General features: G+C 33.0%; 3 protein-coding genes across 4 annotated transcripts; 1 reads left to right on the top strand and 2 right to left on the bottom strand.

The window, feature by feature from the left end:
* The first annotated feature begins 7,437 nt into the window (after positions 1-7,437).
* On the top strand, positions 7,438-8,485 carry LOC135136325 (selenoprotein M-like). The gene is made up of 2 exons (XM_064065554.1): positions 7,438-7,885; positions 8,203-8,485. Exons 1-2 carry the CDS (start codon positions 7,793-7,795, stop codon positions 8,440-8,442), a joined length of 333 nt encoding a protein of 110 aa, XP_063921624.1. The 5' UTR covers positions 7,438-7,792; the 3' UTR covers positions 8,443-8,485.
* Positions 8,476-9,834, bottom strand: LOC135136324 (E3 ubiquitin-protein ligase RNF185-like). 2 transcript variants are annotated; one of them, XM_064065552.1, is made up of 4 exons: positions 9,467-9,655; positions 9,181-9,390; positions 8,694-9,133; positions 8,476-8,638 (listed from the first exon to the last, which is right to left on the bottom strand). In XM_064065552.1, exons 2-3 carry the CDS (start codon positions 9,345-9,347, stop codon positions 8,728-8,730), a joined length of 573 nt encoding a protein of 190 aa, XP_063921622.1. In that variant the 5' UTR covers positions 9,348-9,390; positions 9,467-9,655; the 3' UTR covers positions 8,476-8,638; positions 8,694-8,727. The 2 variants fall into 2 exon arrangements, with proteins under 2 accessions (XP_063921622.1, XP_063921623.1); XM_064065553.1 differs by lacking the exon at positions 9,467-9,655 and adding an exon at positions 9,734-9,834 and having other exon boundaries at positions 8,476-9,133.
* Positions 9,835-17,157: 7,323 nt separating this feature from the next.
* Positions 17,158-27,503, bottom strand: LOC135136348 (dynein axonemal intermediate chain 4-like). Its single transcript, XM_064065585.1, has 3 exons — positions 25,972-27,503; positions 17,668-18,020; positions 17,158-17,622 (listed from the first exon to the last, which is right to left on the bottom strand). Exons 1-3 carry the CDS (start codon positions 27,453-27,455, stop codon positions 17,210-17,212), a joined length of 2,250 nt encoding a protein of 749 aa, XP_063921655.1. The 5' UTR covers positions 27,456-27,503; the 3' UTR covers positions 17,158-17,209.
* Between the last annotated feature and the right edge of the window lie 228 nt (positions 27,504-27,731).

The following is a 27,731-nucleotide window of genomic DNA, read 5'->3' on the forward strand; positions in this document are numbered from 1 at the left end:
CCTAATTGCAAAATCCATATTTCCTTAAAAGAATTTGCCATTTTAAACGTGTTTTAAGTTTCTAAGAATAAAAAAATCATTACAATTGAGATGGGGTGGGTGGGCGGGGTTTATATTTTGTGTTTTTTCTTAATGTACATAGAATTCTGTGAACAACACGATACTCAAAAACATGTTTTTAATTTCTTGCAAAGAAATAAGTATTTTGCAGTTAAGCTCCGCCCTCTTGGTTCACGGCGAATAAAATAAATCGTCACAATAGAGATCGGGCGGGTGGGCGGGCTTATATTTTGCCTTTTTCTTTGAACATGTGTAGACTTTTTTTGCAACATGACATTTAAAACATGTTTAAAATGGAAAATTTGTATAAGGAAATATCGATTTCGCAATTAGGCTCCGCCCCACAATTGTAACATCCATATTTCCTTCCAAAAATGTACCATTTTAAACATGTTTTAATTGTCTTATTGTGAAAGGATGGCTATGTATATTAAGAAAAAAAACGGCAAAATATATATAAATATAAGCTTTAGCAACTATTAATTAACCTACAGAGATTCAAGAAAAGTTGAAAATAATAAACAAAATGTGCCAAAGAAATCCAAGAAACTCAGGAAATCCCAGAATCTCAAGAAACACAAGAAGCCCAAGGAACCTAAGAAATCCCAAAAATTCTAGAAATAGAAGAAATAAAAAGATGTAAAAAGGTGCAGAGGATATGAAAGGTTCAAGAAATCTGAGATTTCGTAGAATGACAAAAATTCCAGAAATTTGAGAGTGTCAAGAATCGCTGTCGATCCCAAAAATTCCAAGAATTTCGAGAATTCAAATATATAAATCCAAAAATAAAAATTTTTCAAGAATTCCAAAAATACTAAAATCCCGAAAACCTCAAGAATCACAAGAAATTCAAGAATGTCAGAAATTCCAAGAATCCAAATATATCCAAAAAATTCAGGAATTTTAAAAATTCCAAGAAATTCAAGAAACCAAGGAATTTAAGAATTTGAAAAAATACAATACTCAAAAACATGTTTTAAATGTTTTGCAAAGAAATAAATATTTCGCAGTTAAGCTCCGCCCTCTTGGTTCACGACGAATAAAAAAAATCATCACAATAGAGATCGGGTGGGTGGGCGGGCTTATATTTTGCCTTTTTCTTTGAACATGTGTAGACTTTTTTTACAACATGACACTTAAAACATGTTTAAAATGGAAAATTTGTATAAGGAAATATCGGTTTCGCAATTAGGTTCCGCCCCATAATTACAAAATCCATATTTCCTTGCAAAAGTGTACCATTTTAAAGATGTTTTAAGTTTCTTATGAAAAAATGGCCATGTATGTTAAGAAAAAAAAAGGCAAAATATAAGCCCCGCCCACCCACCCGGTTTCAATTCTGATGATTTTTTTATTCGTCTTAAGCCAAAAGGGCGGAGTTTAACTGTAAAATCCTTATTTCTCCAGGAGAAATTAAAAACATGTTTTGAGTATCGTGGTATTCAAAGAATACAATATATATTTAGAAAAAATTACAGCGAAAGCCCCATCCATACCTGCCCTGATCTAAATAGTAAAGAAATTTTCATTCGTTGGCAGACCTAGGGGAGGAGCTTAATTGCAAAATCCATATTTCCTTACAAAAATGTACCATTTTAAACCTGTTTTAAGTTTCTAAGAATAAAAAAAAAATCATTACAATTGAGATGGTGTGGGTGGGCGGGGTTTATATTTTACCTTTTTTTTTTAATGTACATAGTATTCTTTGAACAACACAATGCTCAAAAACATGTTTTTAATTTCTTGTAAAGAAATGTATTTTGCAGTTAAGCTCCGCCCTCTTGGTTCACGGCGAATAAAATAAATCATCACAATAGAGATCGGGCGGGTGGGCGGGCTTTCATTTTGCCTTTTTGTTTTGATATGTGTAGATTTTTTTTACAACATGACACTTACAACATGTTTAAAATGGAAAATTTGTATAAGGAAATATCGATTTTGCAATTAAGCTCCGCGTCATAATAGCAAAATCCGTATTTCCTTGCAAAAACGGCAAAATATAGGTATATAAGCTTTAGCAACTATTAACCTACAGAGATTCAAGAAAAATTGAAAATAATAAACAAAATGTGCCAAAGAAATCCAAGAAACTTAGGAAATCCCAGAATCTCAAGAAACACAAGAAGCCCAAGGAACCTAAGAAATCCAAAAAATTCTAGAAATAGATGATATAAAAAGGTGCAGAGGATATGAAAGGTTCAAGAACTCTGAGATTTCCTAGAATGACAAAAACTCCAGAAATTTGAGAATGTCAAGAAGCGCTGTCAATCCCAAAAATTTCGAGAATTTCGAGAATTCAAATACATAAATCCAAAAATAAAAATTTTTCAAGAATTCCAAAAATACTAAAATCCCAAAAACCTCAAGAATCATAAGAAATCCAAGAATGTCAGAAATTCCAAGAATCCCAAGAATACAAATATATCCAAAAAATTCAGGAATTTTAAAAATTCCAAGAAATTCAGGAAACCAAGGAATTTAAGAATTTGAAAAAACATGATACTCAAAAATATGTTTTAAATGTCTTGCAAAGAAATAGGTATTTTGCAGTTAAGCTCCGCCCTCTTGGTTCACGGCGAATAAAATAAATCGTCACAATAGAGATCGGGCGGGTGGGCGGGCTTATATTTTGCCTTTTTCTTTGAACATGTGTAAACTTTTTTACAACATGACACTTAAAACATGTTTAAAATGGAAAATTTCTATAAGGAAATATCGATTTCACAATTAGGCTCCGCCCCATAATTGCAAAGTCCATATTTCCTTGCAAAAGTGTACTATTTTAAACATGTTTTAAGTTTCTTGTGAAAAAATGGCCATGTATGTTAAGAAATAAAAGGCAAAATATAAGCCCCGCCCACCCACCCGGTCTCAATTCTGATGATTTTTTTTTTATTCGTTGTAAGCCAAAAGAGCGGAGTTTAACTGCAAAATCCTTATTTCTCCTTATTTATATTTTGCCGTTTTTTCTTAATAGCATTCTTTAAACAACACGATACTCAAAAACATGTTTTTAATTTCTTGCAAAGAAATAAGTATTTTGCAGTTAAGCTCCGCCCTCTTGGTTCACGGCGAATAAAATAAATCATCGCAATCGAGATCGGGTGGGTGGGTGGGTTTATATTTTGGCTTCTTGTTTTAATATGTGTAGACTTTTTTTTACAACATGAAACTTAAAACATGTTTAAAATGGAAAATTTGTAACTATAAGGAAATATCGATTTTGCAATTAGGCTCCGCCCCACAATTGTAAAATCCATATTTCCTTGCAAAAATGTACCATATTAATCATGTTTTAAGTGTCTTATTGTGAAAAGATGGCTATGTATATTAAGAAAAAAACGGCAAAATATAGGTATATAAGTTTTAGCAACTATTAACCTACAGAGATTCAAGAAAAGTTGAAAATAATAAACAAAATGTGCCAAAGAAATCCAAGAAACTTAGGAAATCAAGAAACACAAGAAGCCCAAGAAACCCAAGAAATCCAAAAAATTCTAGAAATAGAAGAAATAAAAAGATGTAAAAAGGTGCAGAGGATATGAAAGGTTCGAGAAATCTGAGATTTTTTAGAATGACAAAAATTCCAGAAATTTGAGAATGTCAAGAATCGCTGTCAATCCCAAAAATTCCAAGAATTTCGAGAATTCAAATACATCAATCCAAAAATAAAAATTTTTCAAGAATTTCAAAATTACTAAAATGACAAAAATCTCAAGAGTCAAGAATAACGATTCAAAGAAATCCAAGAAATCAAAAAATTCAAGAATTCGAAAATTTCTAGGAACTCGAGAAACCCAAGAACTTCAAGAATTCCAGGAATTGCAAGAATCCCAAAAACCTCAAGAATCACAAGAAATTCAAGAATGTCAGGAATTCCAAGAATCCCAAGAATCCAAATATATCCAAAAAATTCAGGAATTTTAAAAATTCCAAAAAAATCACGAAACCAAGGAATTTAAGAATTTGAAAAAACAGGATACTCAAAAATATGTTTTAAGTGTCTTGCAAAGAAATAGGTATTTTGCAGTTAAGCTCCGCCCTCTTGGTTCACGGCGAATAAAATAAATCGTCACAATAGAGATTCTTATATATTTCCTTTTTCTTTGAACATGTGTAGACTTTTTTTACAACATGACACTTAAAACATGTTTAAAATGGAAAATTTCTATAAGGAAATATCGATTTCACAATTAGGCTCCGCCCCATAATTGCAAAGTCCATATTTCCTTGCAAAAGTGTACTATTTTAAACATGTTTTAAGTTTCTTGTGAAAAAACGGCCAGGTATGTTAAGAAAAAAAAAGGCAAAATATAAGCCCCGCCCACCCACCCGGTCTCAATTCTGATGATTTTTTTATTCGTCTTAAGCCAAAAGGGAGGAGTTTAACTGTAAAATCCTTATTTCTCCAGGAGAAATTAAAAACATGTTTTGAGTATCGTGGTATTCAAAGAATACAATATATATTTAGAAAAAATTACAGCGAAAGCCCCATCCATACCTGCCCTGATCTAAATAGTAAAGAAATTTTCATTCGTTGGCAGACCTAGGGGAGGGGCCTAATTGCAAAATAAATATTTCCTTACAAAAATGTACCATTTTAAACGTGTTTTAAGTTTCTAAGAATAAAAATAAATCATCACAATAGAGATCGGGCGGGTGGGTGGGCTTATATTTTGCGTTTTTCTTTGAACATGTGTAGACTTTTTTTACAACATGACACTTAAAACATGTTTAAAATGGAAAATTTGTATAAGGAAATATCGATTTTGCAATTAAGCTCCGCGTCATAATAGCAAAATCCGTATTTCCTTGCAAAAACGGCAAAATATAGGTATATAAGCTTTAGCAACTATTAACCTACAGAGATTCAAGAAAAATTGAAAATAATCAACAAAATGTGCCAAAGAAATCCAAGAAACTTACGAAATCCCAGAATCTCAAGAAACACAAGAAGCCCAAGGAACCTAAGAAATCCAAAAAATTCTAGAAATAGAAGAAATAAAAAGGTGCAGAGGATATGAAAGGTTCAAGAAATCTGAGATTTCCTAGAATGACAAAAATTCCAGAAATTTGAGAATGTCAAGAATCCCTGTCAATCCCAAAAATTCCAAGAATTCAAATACATAAGTAAACCCAAAAATAAAAAATTTTCAAGAATTCCAAAAATACTAAAATCCCAAAAACCTCAAGAATCACAAGAAATTCAAGAATGTCAGAAATTCCATGAATCCAAATATATCCAAAAAATTCAGGAATTTTTAAAATTACAAGAAATTCAAGAAACCAAGAAATTTAAGAATTTGAAAAAACACGATACTCAATAACATGTTTTAAATGTCTTGCAAAGAAATAAGTATTTTGCAGTTAAGCTCCGCCCTCTTGGTTCACGACGAATAAAATAAATCATCACAATAGAGATCGGGTGGGTGGGCGGGCTTATATTTTGCCCCATAATTGCAAAGTCCATATTTCCTTGCAAAAGTGTACTATTTTAAACATGTTTTAAGTTTCTTGTGAAAAAATGGCCATGTATGTTAAGAAAAAAAAGGCAAAATATAAGCCCCGCCCACCCACCCGGTCTCAATTCTGATGATTTTTTTATTCGTCTTAAGCCAAGAGGGCGGAGTTTAACTGCAAAATCCTTACTTCTCCAGGAGAAATTAAAAACATGTTTTGAGTATCGTGCTATTCAAAGAATACAATGTATATTTAGAAAAAATTAAAGCGAAAACCCCATCCATACCTGCCCTAATCTAAATAGTAAAGAAATTTTCATTCATTGGCAGACCTAGGGGAGGAGCCTAATTGCAAAATCCATATTTCCTTACAAAAATGTACCATTTTAAACCTGTTTTAGGTTTCTAAGAATCGAAAAAAAATCATTACAATTGAGATGGGGTGGGTGGGCGGGGTTTATATTTTGTGTTTTATTCTTAAATATCTGGTTGACCGAGCTTCACTCGGCTCGTTTGGTAGTGTTAGATCAGATTAGGACAGATAAATATGCGTATAGTATGCATTTTGAAGTACCAGCGCTACTTAAAAATACACATTAAAAAAGAAATTCCATAAGCAGTCTTTGTTTTAAATACTGATGAGTGAGATGTAGAGATTAAAGAATAGAAAACTGGAATTATTGTTTGACATTTATTAATATCTCATTTGTTACCCAAGTTCTCTCTCTGTCGTTCTTTTTTTTTCCTAGTTCTCTCTCTCGACTCTAGAAAAAGGTCACAACCACATTCTTACTGCCAGAAGAGTTTTGCCTCTGGTGTGGTTAATATACTGAGTTACCGTGCTCTTTTGCGTTATTCCTAATTTCTCAATCTCAACCCTGCTCCCGAAGATGCCATTTACGAAAGTGTGCGAAACGTTGAGCCCAAAAACTCAAATAACACTGTCCCATCTCGGAAAACGATCACACATTGGCTCCAGGACCGTGGAACCTCTGAAATGAATGCTTGACAACATAACTTCAATTCAACGCATTTTCGTGTGCCTTTTATCCGCTCACTGTTTAGTTTTCCGTAAATTTTCTCACCTCAGAAGGTGAATTCTAACGTCCTCTATACAGTGGAGTATGTTTCGGTACGTACAATTGAAGATAAAAAGGTACGTCAAACGTACTGTCAGACTGTCACCCAAACTTCTCTTATAAAACAATCTCGTGTTCGTGTAGTGTCATCTGATGTTGCCTAGCAACAAATATAATTCACTGCCTGAAAATTGCTGAAAATGTATGAAGCTGTAATTTTCAGAAGTTAAAACTATGATGAATCGATTTCTTGACCCAAAAAACCCCCAACCTGTAAATTTCATCGAAATCGTTAGAGCCGTTTTCGAGAAACCCATTATATATATATATAGATATATATATACAAACTTTGCTCGTTTAATAGTATAAGATGTACATAGCATTCTTTGAACAACACGTTACTCAAAAACATGTTTTAAATGTCTTGCCAAGAAATAAGTATTTTGCAGTTAAGCTCCGCCCTCTTGGTTCACGGCGAATAAAATAAATCATCACAATAGAGATAGGGCGGGTGGGTGGGCTTATATTTTGCCTTTCTCTTTGAACATGTGTAGACTTTTTTTACAACATGACACTTAATAGAAAAATCCGTATTTCCTTGCAAAAATGTGCCATTTTAACCATGTTTTAAGTGTCTTATTGTGAAAAGATGGCTATGTAGATTAAGAAAAAAACGGCAAAATATAGGTATATAAGCTTTAGCAACTATTAATCTACAGAGATTCAAAAAAAGTTGAAAATAATAAACAAAATGTGTCTATTATTCCATTTACAGTAAGCGCACATGACGTCATAGGTGACAGAGTGACAGGATGCGCACAAGAATGCGCAGAAGTGAAAAGTTGTAAGTGATAGTTGATTTGGTTATAACCTCAAATGTTGCAATTTCCGGGTGTCTAACCTGCAATTAAACGAAATATATGTGTTTATTGCATATTTTTCATTTTCGTTTTGTACTATTACACATGTAATTTCGTAATATTGCACATTTATGACATAACCTCCCTCCTACGTACAAATTATACATAGATAAGTGCTATATTAATAATACGTGTGATCCCTTTTAAATGGTGCGATAATACCGTAAAACTGATAAAAATAAACAAAAGGACGTCACATTCCGTTATATTGTTCGTTATAGTTGGTATATATACCGCACTTTGTACTGACATTGTTATTATTTAATAACAAGTCATGAAGTTGTCAGTCAGTTTTGCTTTTTTGTGTTTTTACACTGTTATGGTGTGGGTAAATGCTGCAGACAGAATTGTCAGAGTGAGGCTGGAGGTAGGTATTTTTTTTTTTTTAATTTTGGAAATCATTCCATTCAGTTTTTTTATAGTGATCAGTACTGATACAAAATTTCACCCAAAATCGCTTGTTTACTGGTTATTTTTGTAAACAGTAGTGTATTTGAGTTAAATATATGTATTATCAACAAAACATGAAAGCGCTTTTGTTCCTGACACAGTCCAATTGGACTTCAGTCTGTCCAATTAGACAAACATGTTTTTGCTTTGGCTAAAAATACTAATGTAACCTTACTTACTAAATTACGCAGTTACGCTGCAAAAATTGATTGTTAATGCCTATAAATATTCTAGAGTTGTCCAGGCTGCAAGCTCAACAGACTATCAGAAGTGAAAGCATTCGTGTATGAAGATTTCCCCAACTATGAGAACGCGGAATTCAAGAAAATCCACGGAGCTTCGCCAGTTCTCCTATTCCTAAACGAAGCCGACGAAATCGTCGAAAAACACTCCCTGGAACATTTGAGCCGCAAAAAATGCAACGAACTCCTAACAGAGAGAGGCTTCACCACAAGAAAGAACAAAGAATTGTAACAAAACCTGTATCCAAACCAATAAAAACCATACTAAAAAGTTATCCACAATTTTATATTTATACCTCTGTAACAAATTCATATACATACTTCAAGAACTAAACTTTACTCGACTAATATTGATAAAATTAACAATAAAGTATCACTTTCCACAGAAATTTTATTATGTACAAAGATTTGTTTCGAATTATAACAGTCTGGAATGAGAATGATTAACCTGATTTTTGTACTGTGCCGATATAAAAGCCCTACCCTCTTTAAAAGAAAGCCACCATTATGAATATGTTTACGCCAGGATGAGCCAAGCTATGAACATCACCGCCAACCACAAGAAAAGCTTCGACAGGAATTGCTCCTCCATGTGCTGCTGCGTCCCCCTGGGGGCCGGGCTGGGCCTAGCGTCCCCGAAATTGAACGTCGACGTGAAAAACCCGAACGGAAAAGCGCCAATGCCGAACGACATGTGGAAGCCGTTGTCGCCGCCGAAGCCGAAGCCCGGGAACGTCGAGCCCGGCTCGGGCTCCGTGCGCTGGCCCGCGGGCCGCGGGGGCACCTTCTCCCGCGGGTCCTCCTGCTTCGTGCTGCCGCGCCCGTACAACGGGATCACCTTCTCCTTGCTGATCGCCGCCTTGCACACCGGACAGACCTGCCTGTTGGGGCGGGTCTCCAGCCACTGGTGGAGGCACGGCCAGCTGGAAAAACGCGATTGCAACGCCGGCGGGACTAGGGGGGCTCTCACCAGAACAGGTGTCCGCACATGCTGACGACGGCGTCTCGGGCCGTGTCGAGGCAAATGTTGCACTCGAACGTCCGGTCGTCCTTTTTCTCTTCTTCGGTGGCGCCTGCACCGTCCCCGTCGGGGTGCTTCGTGGAATGCTCGGCATCCTCGGTCGTCGCTGGAGGCATCTTAACTGGGCTTTGTTACAATTTCAGTCAATTTTTAGACCATCTAAGAAAGGATAAATGTCAAATATTTGTCAACATGTAGGCACTGACGTGGTGCATTAATTATTTAGCTTCATAACCTTCAACTGGATACTGTTGATTTGTTTGAATTGTTGTGCTCAAGAAATCGATACTGTCATGTACTGTTATTTACGGATTAGTTTGCTGGTTCACTTGTCAGGTGATAACGTTGATGGTACATACAACTGCGAACTATGAAACCACTGAACTGGATCATGTTAACCAATAAAGAATCAAGGGGAGGACGTATTCGTTGGAATGTTCATTGACAGTGTTGCCACAATTAATTAAAAAGCCTCAAACCTAACCTCTCATAATATTATTACCCTTTAATAGTACGCAAATGTCCCATTATTCCGGTTTTTGGGACCAGAGTGACGTAAAGTCACACACAAAACTTGGAAACAAAGAAACACAATTAATTGTTGTAACAATTTAGGTTAACACCGTAGTGTCACCATGGCGGAAGAAATATATCCTCCCCACCCCGAGTGTCACTTACATGTCAAATCAATGAAATTTTAGGTTATGACTTGACTCTGACATGTGTCATTCTATTTTGACACTTCAATGTAGTAAAGCCACAGTAGGTAAAGCTTCACAATTTTGACAAATTAAGTGTACATAAGCCCAAAATTGTCAAAAACGACATCTGTCAACACTGAAAAATGACGTTGCGGATCGTATTTCAGCAATTTCGAGCTTTCTTTTCTGTATAAATGTCACTGTCATAGCAACAAACTGAAAATTTTTAGTAATGTGGACATAATTTTCTCAAAGTTATCAGTTGTGAACTCTTGGATCATTGGTTCAAGAATTAGATTCTTTTTCCATTATACTGAAAATTTTAAGACTTCTCTCCAAGTCTCTTCCTCGTCAAACTATTCAGGTGTTTTTTGGATTTCTTAAAATTTTAAAAGTTCTTGAAATCCAATAAAACTAAGAAATTAAAAAATCTAAGAAACGTAAATAATACTAGAAACTCAAGAAACCTCACAAAGTCACAAGCCAAAGAAATCCAAGAAACTCAGGATATCACAGAATCTCAAGAAACACAAGAAGCCCAAGGAACCTAAGAAATCCAAAAAATTCTAGAAATACAAGAAATAAAAAGATGTCAAAAGGTGCAGAGGATATGAAAGGTTCAAGAAATCTGAGATTTCCTAGAATGACAAAAATTCCAGAAATTCGAGAATGTCAAGAATCTCTGTCAATCCCAAAAATTCCAAGAATTTCGAGAATTCAAATACATAAATCCAAAAATAAAAATTTTTCAAGAATTCCAAAAATACTAAAATCACAAAAATCTCAAGAGTCAAGAATAAGGATTCAAAGAAATCCAAGAAATCCGAAAATTCAAGAATTCGAAAATTTCTAGGAAATCCGAGAAACATAAGAACTTCAAGATTTCCAGGAATTCCAAGAATCCCAAGAACCCAAATATATCCAAAAAATTCAGGAATTTAAAAAATTCCAAGAAATCAAGAAACCAAGGAATTTAAAAATTTCAAAAAATCCAAAAATTCTAAGGATCCTAAGAATTCTAAAATATCCAAAAGACCCAAAAATATCAAGAATTTCAACAATTCCAAGAATCCCAAAAATTCCAAGAACCAAGAATCTCAAGAATTACAAGAAGTCCAAGAATGTCACGAATTTCAAGGATCCCAAGAATCCGATAATCCGAAAAATGTCAAAAATTCCAAGAATTCAAAAAAATCCAAGAAATGCAAGCAATCCAAGAAATCCCAGAACCCAAGTTATCTAAGAATTCCAAAAAAATCTAAAAAATCCAAAAAATTTAAAAATCTAAGAAATCCAAGCAACCTGAAAAGTCTAAGGAACGCCCAGTAATCCTAGAAATTCAAGAAACAGAACAAGCCAACGAAACCCAGATCTCAACAAACCTAAGAAGTCCAGGGAATCTAAGAAACCCAAAAAATTCTAGAAATAAGAGATAATAGAATGTAAAAAGATATGAAAGGCTCAAGAAATCTGAGATTTCTTAGAATTACAAAAATTCCAAAAATTTCGAGAATTCAAAGAAATCGAAAAAATTAAAATACATATTTTAAGAATTTCAAAAATACCAAAATCACAAAAATTTCAAGAATTACCAAGAAATTCAAGAATGCCAGGAATTCCATGAATCCCAAGAATCTAAAAAATTCCAAGAAATCAAAAAATTCAAGCAACCCAAGAATTCCAAGAAATGCAAGCAATCCAAGAATCTCAAGAATTCCAAATATCCTAAAAATTCTAAGAAATCAGAGAAACCCAAGAGCCTCAGGAATTCCAGGAATCCCAACAATCCCAAAAATCTCAGGAATCACAAGAAATCCAAGAATGTCAGGAATTCCAAGAATCCCAAGAATCCAAATTTATCCAAGAAATCTAAAAAATCAGGAATTTTAAAAAGTCCAAGAAATCCAAGAAATGTAAGCAATCCAAGAATTCCAAAGATCCCTAAGAATCCAATAGACTCAAAAATTTCAACACTTTCAAGAATTCCAAAAATTTCAAGAACCCAAGAATCTCAAGAATCAGAAGAAATCAAAGAATGTCACGGATTTCAAGAATCCCAAGAATCCAACAATCGGAAAAATATAAAAAAATCCAGAATTCCAAGACTTCAAACAAATTCAAAAAATGAAAGAAAAGAATTCCAAAAATACCAAAATCACAAAAATCTCAAGAACCACAAGAAATTCAAGAATGGCAGGAATTCCAAGAATCGCAAAAACCTAAAAAAATCCAAGGATCCTAAGGATTCAAAAGAAATCCAAGAAATCCAAAAATTCAAGAATTCCAAATATTCTAAGAATTCTAAGAAATCTGATAAACCCAACAACCTCAATAATTCCAGGAATCCCAAGAATCCCAAAAATCTCAGGAATTCCAAGAAATCCAAAAATCAGGAATTTTAAAATGTCAAAGAGATTCAAGAAACCCAAGAGATCTAAGAATTCCAAAAAATCAAAGAAATCCAATGAATACAAGTAATCCAATAATTCCAAAAAGTCCAATAGACTCAAGAATTTCTACAATTTCAAGAATTCCAAAAATTCCAAGAAGCCAAGAATCTAAAGAATCAGAAGAAATGCAAGAATGTCACGAATTCCAAGAATCCTAAGAATCCAACAATCTGAAAAATATAAAAAAAATCCAAGAATTTAAAGAAATCCGAAAAATAAAAAATTTCAAGAATTTCAAAAATACCAAAATCCCAAAAATCTCAAGAATCACAAGAAATCCAGGGATCCCAAGAATCTAAAATATTCCAAGAATCCTATACGGATTAAAAAAAATTCAGAAATTCAAGAATTCGAAAATTTCAAGAAATCCAAGGAAATGCCAGAAAGCCAAGCAATTCAAGAATCTCAAGAATTTCAAATATTCCAAAAATTCCAAAAAATCCAAGAAATGCAAGCAATCCAAAAATTCCAAGGAACCTAAGAATTCCAGAAAATTTAAGAGACCCAAGAATATCAAGAATTTTAACAATTCCAAAAATTCCAAAACCTAGGAATCTCAAGAATCACAAGAATCCAACAATCCGAAAAATATAAAAAAATTCCAGAATTCCAAGAATTCAAACAAATCCAAAAAATAAAAAAAAAGAAATCCAAAAATACCAAAATCACAAAAATCTCAAGAACTACAAGAAATCCAAGAACGACAGGAATTCCAAGAATCGCAAGAATCTAAAAAAATCAAAGGATCCTAAGGATTCAAAAGAAATCGAAAAATTCAAGAATTCCAAAATTCCAAGAAATCCAAGCAACCCAAGAAATCTAAGAATTCCAAGAAATGCAAGGAAAACAAGGAATCCAAAAGTCTCAAGAATCCCAAATATCCTAAGAATTCTAAGAAATCTGATAAACCCAACAACCTCAATAATTCCAGGAATCCCAAGAATCCCAAAAATCTCAAGAATCACAAGAAATCCAAGAATGTCAGGCATTCCAAGAATCTCAAGAATCCCAATATATCCAAGAAATTCAAAAAATTCAGAACTTTTAAAAACTCTAGGAAATTCAAGAAACCCAAGAAATTTAAGAATTCCAAAAAATCCAAGAAATCCAAGAATTGCGAGTAATCCAAGAATTCCAAGGATCCTAAGAATTCCAAAAAGTCCACTAGACTCAAGAATTTCAACAATTTCAAGAATTCCAAAAATTTCAAGAAGCCAAAAAGCCAAGAATCTCAAGAATCTGAAGAAATCCAAGAATGTCACGAATTCCAAGAATCCCAACAAACCGAAAAATATCGAAAAATCCAAGAATTCAAAGACATCCGAAAAATAAAAAATTTCAAGAATTTCAAAAATACCAAAGTCACAAAAATCTCAAGAATCACAAGAAATCCAAGAATCGCAGGAATTCCAAGAATCCCAGGAATCTAAAATATTCCAAGAATCCCATGAATATTAAAAAAATAAAAAAGTCAAGAATTCGAAAATTTCAAGAAATCTAAGCAACCTAGGAAATCTAAGAATTCCAGGAAATGCCAGAAAGCCAAGCAATTCAAGAATCTCAAGAATTCCAAATATCGTAAAAATTCTACGAATCCAAATATACCCAAGAGATTCAAAAAACCAGAAATTTTAAAAGAAAATCTAAGAGACTCAAGAATTTCAACAATTCCAAAAATTCCAACACCTAGGAATCTCAAGAATCACAAGAATCCAACAATCCGAAAAATATAAAAAATTCTAGAATTCCAAGAATTCAAAGAAATCCAAAAAATAAAAGAAAAGAACTCCAAAAATACCAAAATTACAATCGCAAGAATCTAAAAAAATCCAAGGATCCTAAGGATTCAAAAGAAATCCAAAAATTCAAGAATTCAAGAATTCCAAAATTCCAAGAAATCCAAGCAACCCAAGAAATCTAGGAATTCCAAGAAACGCAAGGAAAACAAGGAATCCAAAAGTCTCAAGAATTCCAAATATCCTAAGAATTCTAAGAAATCTGAAAAACCCAACAACCTCAAGAATTCCAGGAATCCCAAGAATCCCAAAAATCTCAAGAATCGCAAGAAATCCAAGAATGTCAGGAATTCCAAGAATCTCAAGAATCCAAATATATCCAAGAAATCCAAAAAATTCGGAGATTTTAAAAACTCCAAGAAATTCAAAGAATCCAAGAAATCTAAGAATTCCAAAAAATCAAAGAAATCCAATAAATGCAAGCAATCCAAGAATTCCAAGGATCCTAAGAATTACAAAAAATTCAAGAGACCCAAGATTATCAAGAATTTCAACAATTCCAAGAATCCCAAAAATTCCAAGAACCCAAGAATATCAAGAATCAGAAGAATTCCAAGAATGTCAAGAGTTCCAGGAATTCCAAGAATCCAACAATCCGAAAAATATTAAAAATTCCGAGAATTCCAAGAGTTCAAAGAAATCCAAAAAAAAAAAAAGAATGCCAAAAATAGCAAAATCACAAGAATCTCAAGAACCACAAGAAATCCAAAAATGGCAGGAAGTTCGAGAATCGCAAAAATCTAAAAAAATCCAAGGATCCTAAGGGTTCAAAAGAAATCTAAAAATTCAAGAATTCTAAAATTCCAAGAAATCTAAGAATTCCTAGAAATGCAAGAAAGGCAAGCAATCCAGGGATCTCAAGAATTCCATAGATCCTAAAAATTCTAAAAACTTCCAGAAATCCAAGATACTCAAGAATTCCAGGAATCTCAAAAACCCCAAGAACCACAAGAAATCCAAGAATACCAAGAATCCAAAAAATAAGGGACTTTGAAAATTCCAAGAAATTCAAGAAACTCAAGGAATCTAAGAATTCCAAAAAATCCAAGACCCAAGAATATCAAGAATCTCAAGAATCAGAAAAAATCCAAAAATGTCACGAATTCCAAGAATCCCAATAATCCAACAATCCGAAAAATATCAAAAATTCCAAGAATTCAAAGAAATCAAAAAAAAATTCAAGAATTCCAAAAATACGAAAATCACAAAAAACCTCACGAATCACAAGAAATCAAAGAATGGCAGGAATTAGAAGAATCTCAAGAATGTAAAAAAATCCAAGAATCCAAAGGATTCAAAAGAAATCCAAAAATTCCAAAATTCCAAGAAAATCCAAGCAACCCAAAAAATCTGAGAATTCCAAGAAATGCAAAAATTCCAAATATCCCAAAAATTCAAAGAAATTCGAGAAACCCAAAAACCTCAAGAATTCCAGGAATCTCAAAAACCCAAAAATTTTCCAAAATCATAAGAAATCCAAAAATTTCAGAAATTCCAAGAATCTCAAGAATTTCAGGAATCTCAAAAACCCAAAAATTTTCCAGAATCATAAGAAATCCAAAAATTTCAGGAATTCCAAGAATCTCAAGATTCCAGAAATATCCAAGACACCCAAAAATATCAAGAATTTCGACAATTCCAAGAATTCGAAAAATTTCAAGAATCTAAGAATCTCAAGAATCAAGAGAAATCCAAGAATGTCACGAATTCCAAGAATCCAACAATCCGAAAAATATCAAAAATTTCGAGAATTCAAAGAAATGCAAACAATAATCCCAGAATTCAAAGAAATTCAAGAAATGTATAAAATCCAAGAATTCCAAACAATCCAAGAACCCAAGAATTTCAAAAAAAAATCTAAAAAATCCAACCAGTTAAAAAATCTACGGAATTCAAGCAACTTGAAAAGTTTAAGAGACGTCAGTAATGCTAGAAACTCAAAAAATTCTAGAAATAGAAGAGATGGAAAAGATGTTGGGGTTGCATGGTGATGCAATCGGAGTAAAAAAAAATCAAAAGAATTCAACAAATCCAAAGAAAAAACCCAAAAATTCAAGAGAGTATTTTTTTTTACAGGTTGGCGACATATTTAAACTTGTCAATTCCGCGGCTGACATCGTCTCATTGGTCTTTAGACGCGCTCATGTCAAAATTGGCAGTTGTAAAAATACAGTCGGGGTCAGAAAATCTTGGACGTCATTTTTGTCTTTTCGAAAATTTCAGCACCATGTCAGTTCACAGTTGTCAATTTTGACGTGAAGAGAAGATGGTGCGCAAAAATTCAATTTGACAATCAGGTATGTCATAAAGTCAAGGACAACCTTACAAAAATTACTTGTCAATTTGATAAATAGCCAAAGGTAATGAATAATTAATTAGTTTCTTTTAATAAAATTTCACACATCTTGTTTTTCTTTGCGACCAACTTACACTAGACAAAAATTAACGTAAAACTCGGTTTATCGAGTCGAAGTAGTTCCTTGCTGTATGACGCTATACAAATTTCCATCCCGATGCTGCCAACATACCCACCCAAAAACACCAACACGTCACATAACTGGATCTCGAACGTCAGAATTCAGAAAGTCAAATTCTCCAGTAACCTTTGGGTGAAGGCGGTGACCTTGAAGTGATAAAAATGCATAATTATGGAAAATTGTGGTCTGTTTTTGCATTCCTCATATCCATTGACGTGCCTATGGCGCCATTGCGTCCTAAAAACGCATTAAATTGATAATTTAACGACGAAATTGGGACCGTTTTGGGCTTTAGGTTTTTGCACCCACATACCACTTGATCCAAAATATTCAAAAGGAGTTTATTTGTTATTAATCCTGTTGTTTATAATTTGACCAAAAATTTTTTTATTTGTCTGTGCATAATTTATCATCGTAACCTCGAAAAACACTATTGATGCAGCATTATGAATACACCCGGTAGCGAATATAATCATAAAAGTCAATGAAAAAAAAAAAACAATAACATGTCTATTCAATTTTATTAAAATCAGCTAACTAACCTTAAATTACCATTAATTAAAGTACTTGGAAAAGTTCTGTTTGTCGAAATTCAGCGACCCCAACTTCCGCAGTTTCTTCAACAAATCGGGCCTAGTAACCAGCAGTCTCTTTAAAGACTGCAAAATCAGATTCTCCGGGAAAAACGGCCGTATGGGCATATCCTCCAACGAATAAACATAAACGTTCCCGCCCATGTCCCCCACCATCAAACATCGCCCATTTGTCGTAAACCTGCACACGGTATTAAACACCCCCTTTGGAGACTTCTGCACCGACTGCGACTGGTACATTTTCCTTTGTAAATCCCAGACCAGAATGTCGGTCCCACGGATGGTGGCAATCACCGTGGGGTTCTCGGGGCTCCAGTCCACGTCCAGGGCCGGCAATAACGACCGTGTGGTCGTCACCAGAGGCTCTGAAATGCCTGGAAAGGTGGATTAAAATGAACCTGGAGGACTCTCACCAGTACCATCGACCCAGAGCCGCGCTCTGAAGTCGTCTCCGCAGGTGAGGTAGAGCTTGTTGGCGAAGGGCGAGAAGCGGATGGTGTGGATGGCGCCGTCGTGGGCTTTGAACAGGTCCATGTGCTCGTTGTAGTAGTTGGTGGAGCAGCGGTGGACCACTCCTTCGTCGGTGCCCACGAAGTAGGTGGAGGGGTCGGTGGGGTGGAGGGCTAAGCATCTGGCTTGGTCGAAGCCGGTGATGGAGATGTCTTTGCCTTCGCATTTTTTTAGGTATTTGATGCCTTTGAGCTTGCCTTCTGCGGCGGCGGTTACCATGATTTGGGTGCGCTTGAGGTACTCGGCGCTGGTGATTTGGTACCTAGAAGAATGGGGTGATTATGGGGATGGCGCAGTCCAGCGACAAATTTCGCAGTCACTCAAATTGAAAAATCCAATAACTCAAAAAAAAAATCTAAAAATAGAACATTGAATAAGTGAAAAAACCCAAAATTCTAAAAGTCGAGAAATTAAAATTGGAACGTCGAAAATCGAGAATTCAATAAAACTAAAAATCAATAAACCGAAAAATGGAATATTCGAAAAAACGAAAAATCAAAATAGGAGTACTAAAAATTCGAAAAATCGAAAACCGAGAATCGAAAAATTGAAAATTCGAAAAATCGAAAATTGAGAAATCAAGAAATTGAAAATCGAGAAATCAAGAATCAAAAAATGGAGAAACTGAGAAATTGAAAAATTGAGAAATTAAGAATTCGAAAAATCTAAAAATCAAAACATTAAAAATTAAAACAGACAATCGAAAAATGGAAAACTCGAAAAATCAAAATACTATGTCAAATTCGAATAATCGCACAAAAGAAAAACCAAAAATTGAAAATTAGAAAAATCCAAGAAATAAAAAATCTAAATATCGAAAAATCGAGAACCAAAAAAAAGGAAATCGAGAAATAGAGAATTTTAAAAATCGAGAAACATAAAAATTCTAAAAATCGAAAATTGAGAATGGAATTCAAATTCGAGAATTTAAAAAATCAAAACACCGAAAAATTAAAAAATTGAAAATTCGAAAACTCGGAAAAGAAAAGAATTCAAGAATTTAAAAATCGTTAAAAAATCAAAAATAAGGAATTCGAAAAATTAAAAAATTTGAAAATTCTAATGTTTCGAATTTTCAAATTTTTTAATTTTTCGAATTCCTTATTTTTGATTTTTTAACGATTTTTCAATTCTTGAATTCGTTCCTTTTCCGAAAAATTTCGAAAAATCGGAACCTCCAGAATTGAGAATTCGAAAAATCGAGAATCGATGAATATAAAAATCAAAACATAAAAAATAAGAAAATTGAAAAATGGAAAATCTAAAAATCAAAATATTTCAAATTCTAAAAATCGAAAACTGAGAATCGAATTGAAAATCGACAATTCAAAAAGTGGAGGAATTCAAGAATTGAAAAATCTTTAAGAAATCAACAATTGGGAATTCGGAAAATCGAAAATCGAGAAATTTAGGAACTCAAACTCGAAAAATCGTAAACAAAAAAAAGGAAAACTCGAAAATTCGGAAAATCTAAAAATTGAAAATTCGAGAAATCGAGAATCGGGAATTCGAAAAATCGAGATTCGAGAAATTTAGAATTGGAAAAACTGAGAATCGAGAAATTGAGAATTGGGAAAATCGAGAAATATAAAGATCAAAACATTAAATAATTGGAAAAATGAAGAATCTGCAAATCAAAATATTTCAAATTCTAAAAATCTAAAATTGGGAATCGAATTGAAAAGCGAGAATTCAAAAAATCAGAACACTGAAAAATCGAAAAATCGAGAACTAAGAAATCGAAAACTAAATGGAAGAATTCAAGAATTGATAAATTGTTAAAACATCAAAAATTGCGAATTGGAAAATTTTTTAAACAAAATATTAAAAAGTCGAAACCTCGAAACTTGAGAAATTTAGGAATCGAAAATCAAAATTGAGAACTCTAAATCGAGAAATCGACAAATCAATCAATAAATCGAAAATCCGAGAAATTAAGAATTCCAATTCAAATCCAACTACAAAAAATTGAGAAGTTGAAAAATTGAGGAATCTAGAAATCGAGGAATTAAGAAATCGAAGCATCGAGCAAGAAAAAATTAAAAAACCGAAAAATCTAAAATCGAGAAATCTAAAAATCAACAGCCAAAAAAGGGGGAAATTGAGAAATTCGGAATTCGAGACATTGAAAATTCGAAAATTCTAAACAATTTTAAATCAAAATATGTTTAAAAAAATCGAAGAATAAAAACATTTCAAATTGGAAAAATCGAAAATTGAGAATTGGAAAATCGGGAATTCGTAAATTCGGAAGACCGAAAAAGCGAGAATTGAGAATTCCAAACCTCGAAAAGGAAAAACTGAGAATTGGAAGAATCTAAAAATCAAAACATTGAAAATTCGAAAAATCGAAATTCGAGAAATTGGGAAATTGAAAATCGAAAAATGAAATCACCAAAAAAATGAAAAATTTGGAATTCGAAAAATCGAAATACTGAAGAATAAGAAAAACCTAAAAGTCAAAACATCTTAAATTCTAAAAATCGAAAATTGAGAATCGAGAAATTGAGAAATCAAGAAATTGAAAATCGAGAAATGGAAACACGGAAAACCAAAAATTGAAAATTCAAAAAATCAGAAATCAAGATTTCAAAACTCAAAAAACAAACTCGAATAATCGCACAAAAGAAAAACCGAAAATTGAAAATTAGAAAAATCCGAGAAAGAAAAAATCTACATCTTACAAATCGAAAATCGAGAATTTGAAGAGTGGAGAAATTGAAATACCGAAAAATCGGAAACCAAAAAAACGAAAAATCAAAAAATTTGAGAATTCGAAACACCGAATATCGAGAATCCGAAAAATCGGGAATCGAGAACTAAGAAATCGAAAAATTGAAAATTTGAAAACTTAGAAAATTGAAGAACTAAAAAATTGGGAATTCTAAAAATCTAAAACTGAAAATATTAAAAATTCCAAGAAATTCAAGAAACCTACGGAATCCAAGAATTCCAAAAAATCCAAGAATTCCAAGGATCCTAAGAGTTCCAAAAAATCAAAGAGACCCAAGAATATCAAGAATTTCCAAGAACGCCAAAAATTCCAAGAATCCAACAATCAGAAAAATATAAAAAATTCCAAGAAATCTAGCAAATCTAAGAATTCCAAGAAATTCAAGAATCCAAGATGTCTAAGAATTCCAAAAAATCTAAAAAACCCAAGAAATTCAAGAAACTCAACATGTCAAAGAAACCCAGAATCTTAAGAAACTCAAGAAGCCCAGAGAATCTAAGAAACCCAAAACATTATAGAAATAGAAGAGACAAAAATTGTAAAAAGATGCCGAAAAAATTTGAGATTTCCTAGTATTACAAAAATTCCAGAAATGCAAGAAATATTCCAACAATCCCAAAAATTCCAAGAATTTCGAGAATTCAAACAAATCCAAAAAATGCCAAAATCACAAAAATCTCAAGAATCACAAGAAATCCTACAATGGTAGGAATTCCAAGAATCCCAAGAATCTAAAAAAATCCAAGAGCCCTAAGGATTCAAATAAATTCCAGAAATTCCAGAATTCCGAAAAATCGAAGAAAGCAATCCAAGAATCTCAAGAATTCCAAGTATCCTAAAAATTCTAAGAAATCGGAGAAACCCAAGAACCTCAAGAATTCCAAGAACCTCAAGAATCCCAAAAATCTCAAGGATCACAAGAAATTCAAGAATGTCAGGAATTCCAAGAACCTCAAGAATCCCAATATATCCAAACAATCAGGAATTTAAGAAATTCCAAGAAATTTAAAAAACCCAAGGAATGTAAAAATGCTAAAAATCCAAGAGATCGAAGAAATGCAAGTAATCCAAGAATTCCAAGGATCCTATGAATTCAAAAAAATCCAAGAGACCCAAGAATATCAAGAATTTCGTCAACTCCAAAAATGTCACGAATCCCAAGAATCCAACAACCCGAAAAATATCAAAAACTCCAAGAATTCTAAAAATACCAAAATTTTAGAATTCGAAACATTGAATTTCGAAAAATCCGAATATCGAAAGTTGAGAATTCGAAAAATCGAGAATCGAGAATTAAGAACTCAAAAATTGAAAAATTGTTAAAAATCAATAATTGGGAATACGAAAAATTTAAAAATGAATATATTAAAAATTCGAAAAAACGAAGATTGAGAAATTTAGGAATTGAAAATAGAAAAATCGTAAACCTAAAATAAATGAAAAATCTAAAAATAAAAATTTGAGAAATTTAATAGAAAATTCGACAAATCAAACAATCAATAAATTGAAAGCTCGAAAATTCGAGAAGTCAATAATTCGAAAAATCAAAAAATTTGAGAATTCGAAACATTGAATTTTGAAAAATTGGAAAATCGAGAAATCAAAAAATCGAAATACAAAAAATTGATAAGTTGAAAAATTGAGAAATCTAGAAATTGGGAAATTCAGAAATTGGAAATTAAGAAATCCAAACATCGAGAAAGGAAAAATTAAAAAAACTGAAAAATCGAAAAATCAATAACCAAAAAAGGGGGAAATTGAGAAATTTTGAGAAGTCGAGACATTGAAAATTCGAAAAATCTAAAAAGTTTTATATCAAAATATTAAAAAATCAAAAAATAAAAACATTTTAAATTGGAAAAATCGAAAATTGAGAATTGGAAAATCGAGAATTCGTAAATTCGGAAGACCGAAAAAGCGAAAATTGAGAATTCGAAACATCGAAAAAAGGATAAATTGAGAATTGGAAGACTCTAAAAATTAAAATATTGAAAATTCGAAAAATCGAAATTCGAGAAATTGAGAAATTGAAAATCGAAAAATCGAAACATCAAAATAAAAAGAATAAATTGAGAATTCAAAAAATCGAAAACTGAAGATTCGAAAAAGTGGAAAATGAAAAATCTAAAAATTAAAACATTTCAATTCTAAAATCGAAAATTGAGAATCAATTGAAAATCGGGAATTCAAAAAATCAGAACGCCCAAAAATCGAGAACTAAGAAACTGAAAAATTGAAAATTTGAAAAATCGTTAAAAAATTAAAAATTGGGAATTCGAAAAATCTAAAAATGAAAATATTAAAAATCCGAAAATCAAGAAATTTAGGATTTGAAAATCCGAAAAATTGTAAACTCAAGAAAAAGAAAAATCGAAAATTCTAAAAATATAAAAAGTCAATCCAAACAAGCAATAAATTGAAAATTCGAAAAATCTAAAATCCGAGAAATTGAGAGAGAATTGGACAAATCAAAAAATTTGAGAATTCGAAGGAATGAATTTCGAAAAATCGAGAAGTTGAAAAATTGAGGAATCTAGAAATTGAGAAATCAAAAAATCAAAAAATTTGAAAATTCAAAATATTAAATTTCGAAAAATCGAAATTCGAAAAATCGAAATTCGAAAAATGAGAACATTTCAAATTGGAAAAATCGGAAATTGAGATTTAAAAAATCGAGAATTCGAAAAATCGGAACACCGAAAGAGCGAGAACTAAGAAAATATATTGGGAAATCGAGAAATTGAAAAATCGAAACATTTTTCCATGAAAACACAAATCGAAAATTGAGAATTGGAAAATCGAGAATTCGAAAAATTGGAACGAAAAAGCAAACACTGAGAATTCGAAAAATAGAAAAAACGAAAACTTGAAAATTCGAAAAATTGAAAAATGGACAAACTGGGAAATTGGAAAATCAAGATATCGTAGAACTGAGAAATCGAAACATTAAAAAAGAAAAAATTTTAAAATTCGCGAAATTGTGAAATCAAAAAAACTGAAAAATCGAAAAATTAAAAAAAGAAAAAAGTTCGAAAAATTGAAAATAAAACAATCGAAAAAAATGAGAAATAAAGAATCGAACAATCGAAAAAACGAAAAAGTGGGAATTCGAAAAAATAAATTGAGAATTCGAAGGAATAAATTTCGAAAAATCGAGAAGTTGAAAAATTGAGGAATCTAGAAATTGGGAAATTGAGAAATTGGAAAGTGAGAAATCAAAAAATCAGAAAGGGAAAAATAAAAAATGGAAAAATCGAGAAATCTAAAAATCAAGGACCAAAAAAATGGGTAAACTCAAAAATTGGGAAATTGCAAAATAAAAATTCTAAAAATCAAAATATTTCTAATTCGAAAAACTGAAAATTGAGAATCGAATTGAAAATCGAGAATTCAAAAAATCAGAACACCGAAAAAACTAAGAAATCGAAAAATTGAAATTTTAAAAATTGGAAAATGGAAGAATTCAAGAATTGAAAAATCGTTAAAAAATTAAGAAAAATTTTAAAATGAAAATATTAAAAATTCGAAAAATCGAGAAATTTAAGAACAGATAATTGAAAAAAATCGTAAACCCAAAAAACTAAAAAATCGAAAATTCGACAAATCAATTAATTCATTGAAAATTTGAAAAATCCGAGAAATTGAGAATTCGAAAAAAAATTGAGAATTCGAAGGAATAAATTTCGAAAAATCGAGAAGTTGAAAAATTGAGGAATCTAGAAATTGGGAAATTGAGAAGTTGGAAATTGAGAAATAAAAAATCAGAAAGGCAAAAATAAAAAATGAAAATATCGAGAAATCTAAAAATCATGGGCCAAAAAAATGGGGAAACTGAAAAATTGGGAAATCGAGACATTGATAATTCGAAAAATCGAAAAATTGTAAAATCAAAACGTTCAAAAATCGAAGAATGAAGATTTCATATTTGAGAAATCGAAAATTGGGAATTGGAAAATCAAGAATTCGAAAAATCGGAACCTGGAAAAAGCGTGACCTGAGAATTCGAAAAATCGAAAAAACGAAGACTTGAGAATTCGAAAAATCTAAAGAAGAATCAAATAGAAATTCGGAAAATTGAGAAATTGAAAATCTAATAATCAAAAATTGAAAAATTTAATCCAGAATTCGAAAAATCAAAAAATTTGAGAATTCGAAATATCGATCGAGATACAAAAAATTGAGAAGTTGAAAAATAGAGGAATCTAGAAATTGGGAAATAGAGAAATTGGAAATTGAAAAATCAAAAAATCAAGAGCCAAAAAAAGTTTTTAAATCAAAACATTAAAAAATCGAAAAATGAAAACATTTCAAATTGGAAAAATCGGAAATTGAGAATTAGAAAATCGAGAATTCGAAAAATCGGAACACAATGAAAGAGCGAAAACTGAAAATTCGAAAAATTGAAGAATTGAGAATTCGTGAAATCTAAGAATTGAAAAATTCATAAATTTAATCGAGAATTTGACAAATCAAACAATCAATGAATTGAAAATTCGGGAAGTCGAAAATTCGGAACATTGCATTTCGAAAAATCGGAACATCAAGAATTGAGAATTCGAAAAATCGAAATACAAAAAAAAAGATGAAAAATTGGGAAATCTAGAAATTGGGAAATCGAGACATTGGAAATTGAGAAATCCAAAAATCGAGAAACAAAAAATTAAAAAATTGAAAACTTGAAAATCCAGAAATCTAAAAATTGACAGCCAAAAACTGGGGAAATTGAGAAATCGAGACATTGAAAATTCGAAAAATTGAAAATTGAGAAATGGAAAATCGAGAATTCGACAAATCGAACAATCAATGAATTGAAATTTCGGGAAGTCGAGAATTCAAAACATTAAAAAATTTGACAATTCGGAACATTGCATTTCGAAAAATCGGAACATCGAGAATTGAGAATTCGAAAAATCGAAATACAAAAAAAAGATGAAAAATTGGCAAATCGAGATATTGGAAATTGAGAAATCCAAAAATCGAGAAAGAAAAAATTAAAAAATTGAAAACTTGAAAATCCAGAAATCTAAAAATTGAGAGCCAAAAAATGGAGAAATTAAGAAATCGAGACATTAAAAATTCGAAAAATCGAAAATTGAGAATTGGAAAATCGAGAATTTGAAAAATCGGAACAACGAAAAAGCAGGAACTGAGAATTCGAAAAAACGAAAATTTGAGAATTCGAAAAATTTAAAAGACAAAATATTGAAAATTCGAGAAATTGGGAAATTGAAAATCGAAAAACTGAAACATCGAAAAAATTAAAAATCGAAAAATGGAAAAATTAAAAAAAGAAAAATTCGAAAAATTGAAAATACGAACAATCGAAAAAATAAGAAACAAAGAATCGACCAATCGAAAAAACGAAAAATTCAAAATTCAAAAAACGAAAAAGTGAAAATTCTAAACGCAAAAAATTGAAAATTTGAAAAATGACACACCGAAAAACTGAAAATTCTAAAACAAAATAAAAAGCATATACCTACACACCCGCCCATCGCCGAAACTGGCCATCAGATCTTCCTCGTCGCCCTGTTTGAACCACAGAATATTCCATACGGGTTCAAAAAAAGTAGTATCTTCGCGAATAACGTTAATCTCCGGGCTGGAAATATCGAGGATTTTGAGATGCCCATTATAAAACCCAATCGCCAGCAAATTCGGATTGACATTCGAGAACGCAATCGACGTCACCGGGACCACAAAATCGTACTGTCGCTCCGGCTGACGCGGATTCTTGATATTCCAAATCATCACCATCCCCACACACTGCCGATCATTATAAAAATACTTCCCGTACGCCACTGCCACTATATCCTCGTTGAAAGAGTTCAAAGCCACCGCAGTCACGCATTTACCCTCCGTGTTGTCATTGGCGTACGTCCACAAAAGGCGCAACTTGTACTTGTACTCTATGTCTTCGCGAAACACATCTGGGTCGGACAAACCTTTGAACCTTTTCTGTTCTTCGTTGTAACAATTGTTGCCCAGGATTCTCTCGATGACTATTAAGGCGTCCCGAAACGCCCGACTCTTCACGATTTTGTTCAACTGCTTGTCCTCCGTCGACATCCTGTAGCTCTCCATCGACGATTCTTCGTTTAGCTTGTGGTCCTGCATGCCGAAATCCAGTTTTTCCTCTTCACTGAAGGACACGTCGCTTCTTTCTTCGTCCGAACTAGGCACCTCCACGGTCTGGAACGTGTCGTACATCTCCCATCCAGAAACATACGTCCCTGTGTTCCTGGACCTCTTCTTCGTGGTTTCGGTATCTCGCGCTTTCCTCAACACCTCCACCGTCTGCACCCCCACAGTCAAGACCTTCCGGTTGCGCCCTTTCCCCTTCGTCAAGTACTCGTAGTCCCTGTTGTCCTCCTCCACCGCCTCCGCCTGCTCGCTGTCCTTGGACACGCTACAACTCGGCAAATCCAGCAGAAAAAACGTGTCCGTCTCCTTCAGGACCAAGCTGATGTGGTCCGGAATCGCCGGTTCGTGGAAGGCTTCGGCCTCCTCCACGTCGACGCTCGTGTCGTCCGAGTACGACACGACGCTGCCGAAGGCCGGGATGACGATGTCGTCGCCGAAGTACGCCGAGGTGACGATGCTGCGGTGGGTGAAGGCGGCGGATTCCACTTCCTGTTTTTGGAGAAGGAGGTTGGTCTGGAATTTCTGGGAGTCCACGCGCCCGAGGGAGGAGTGGTGGGGTTGGAGCATGAAGCTTTGGTCTTTGGTGAGGTTGTCGAGGATGCTGATTTGGCGCTCGCGGCCGCCTTCGAACAGGTAGGGGTTGAGCGGCATGGGGGTGACGTCTTTTCCGTCGACGGTTATGATGACTTGTCTGGGGGGCGGGACGGATTTTTGTTTGGGGGCGTCTCTGGGGCGGAGGGACTTGCGGATGATTGGGGGGCCTTCGTAGGAAACGACGGATTTGGTCGCGGAGCGCTTGGAATGCTCGAGACTGGACATTTTGGGGCGGGGAAAAGGTTTTTGACAGGGAGTGTCGGGTTTGACAGGGTTGGTTGATCGGCAATTTTTTATTCAAAACCAACAAATAAGCGGCTAAAAAAATTCAGTAAAATAGTGGAAAAAAGAAAAAAAAAGGTGGAAAAAATCAAACCAAAAAATAAAATCCAAAAACTTTAAAATCAAAAATCGATAAATTCAGAAATCGAAACTCAAAAAATCGAGAAATAGACAAAACTGAAAAATCAAGATACACATTATAAATTCGAAAAAACGAAA

Source organism: Zophobas morio, unplaced genomic scaffold (assembly GCF_036711695.1).
Source record: "Zophobas morio isolate AGI-343-1 ecotype UQ-CSIRO unplaced genomic scaffold, CSIRO_AGI_Zmor_V1 ptg000026l, whole genome shotgun sequence".
NCBI lineage: Eukaryota > Metazoa > Arthropoda > Insecta > Coleoptera > Tenebrionidae > Zophobas > Zophobas morio.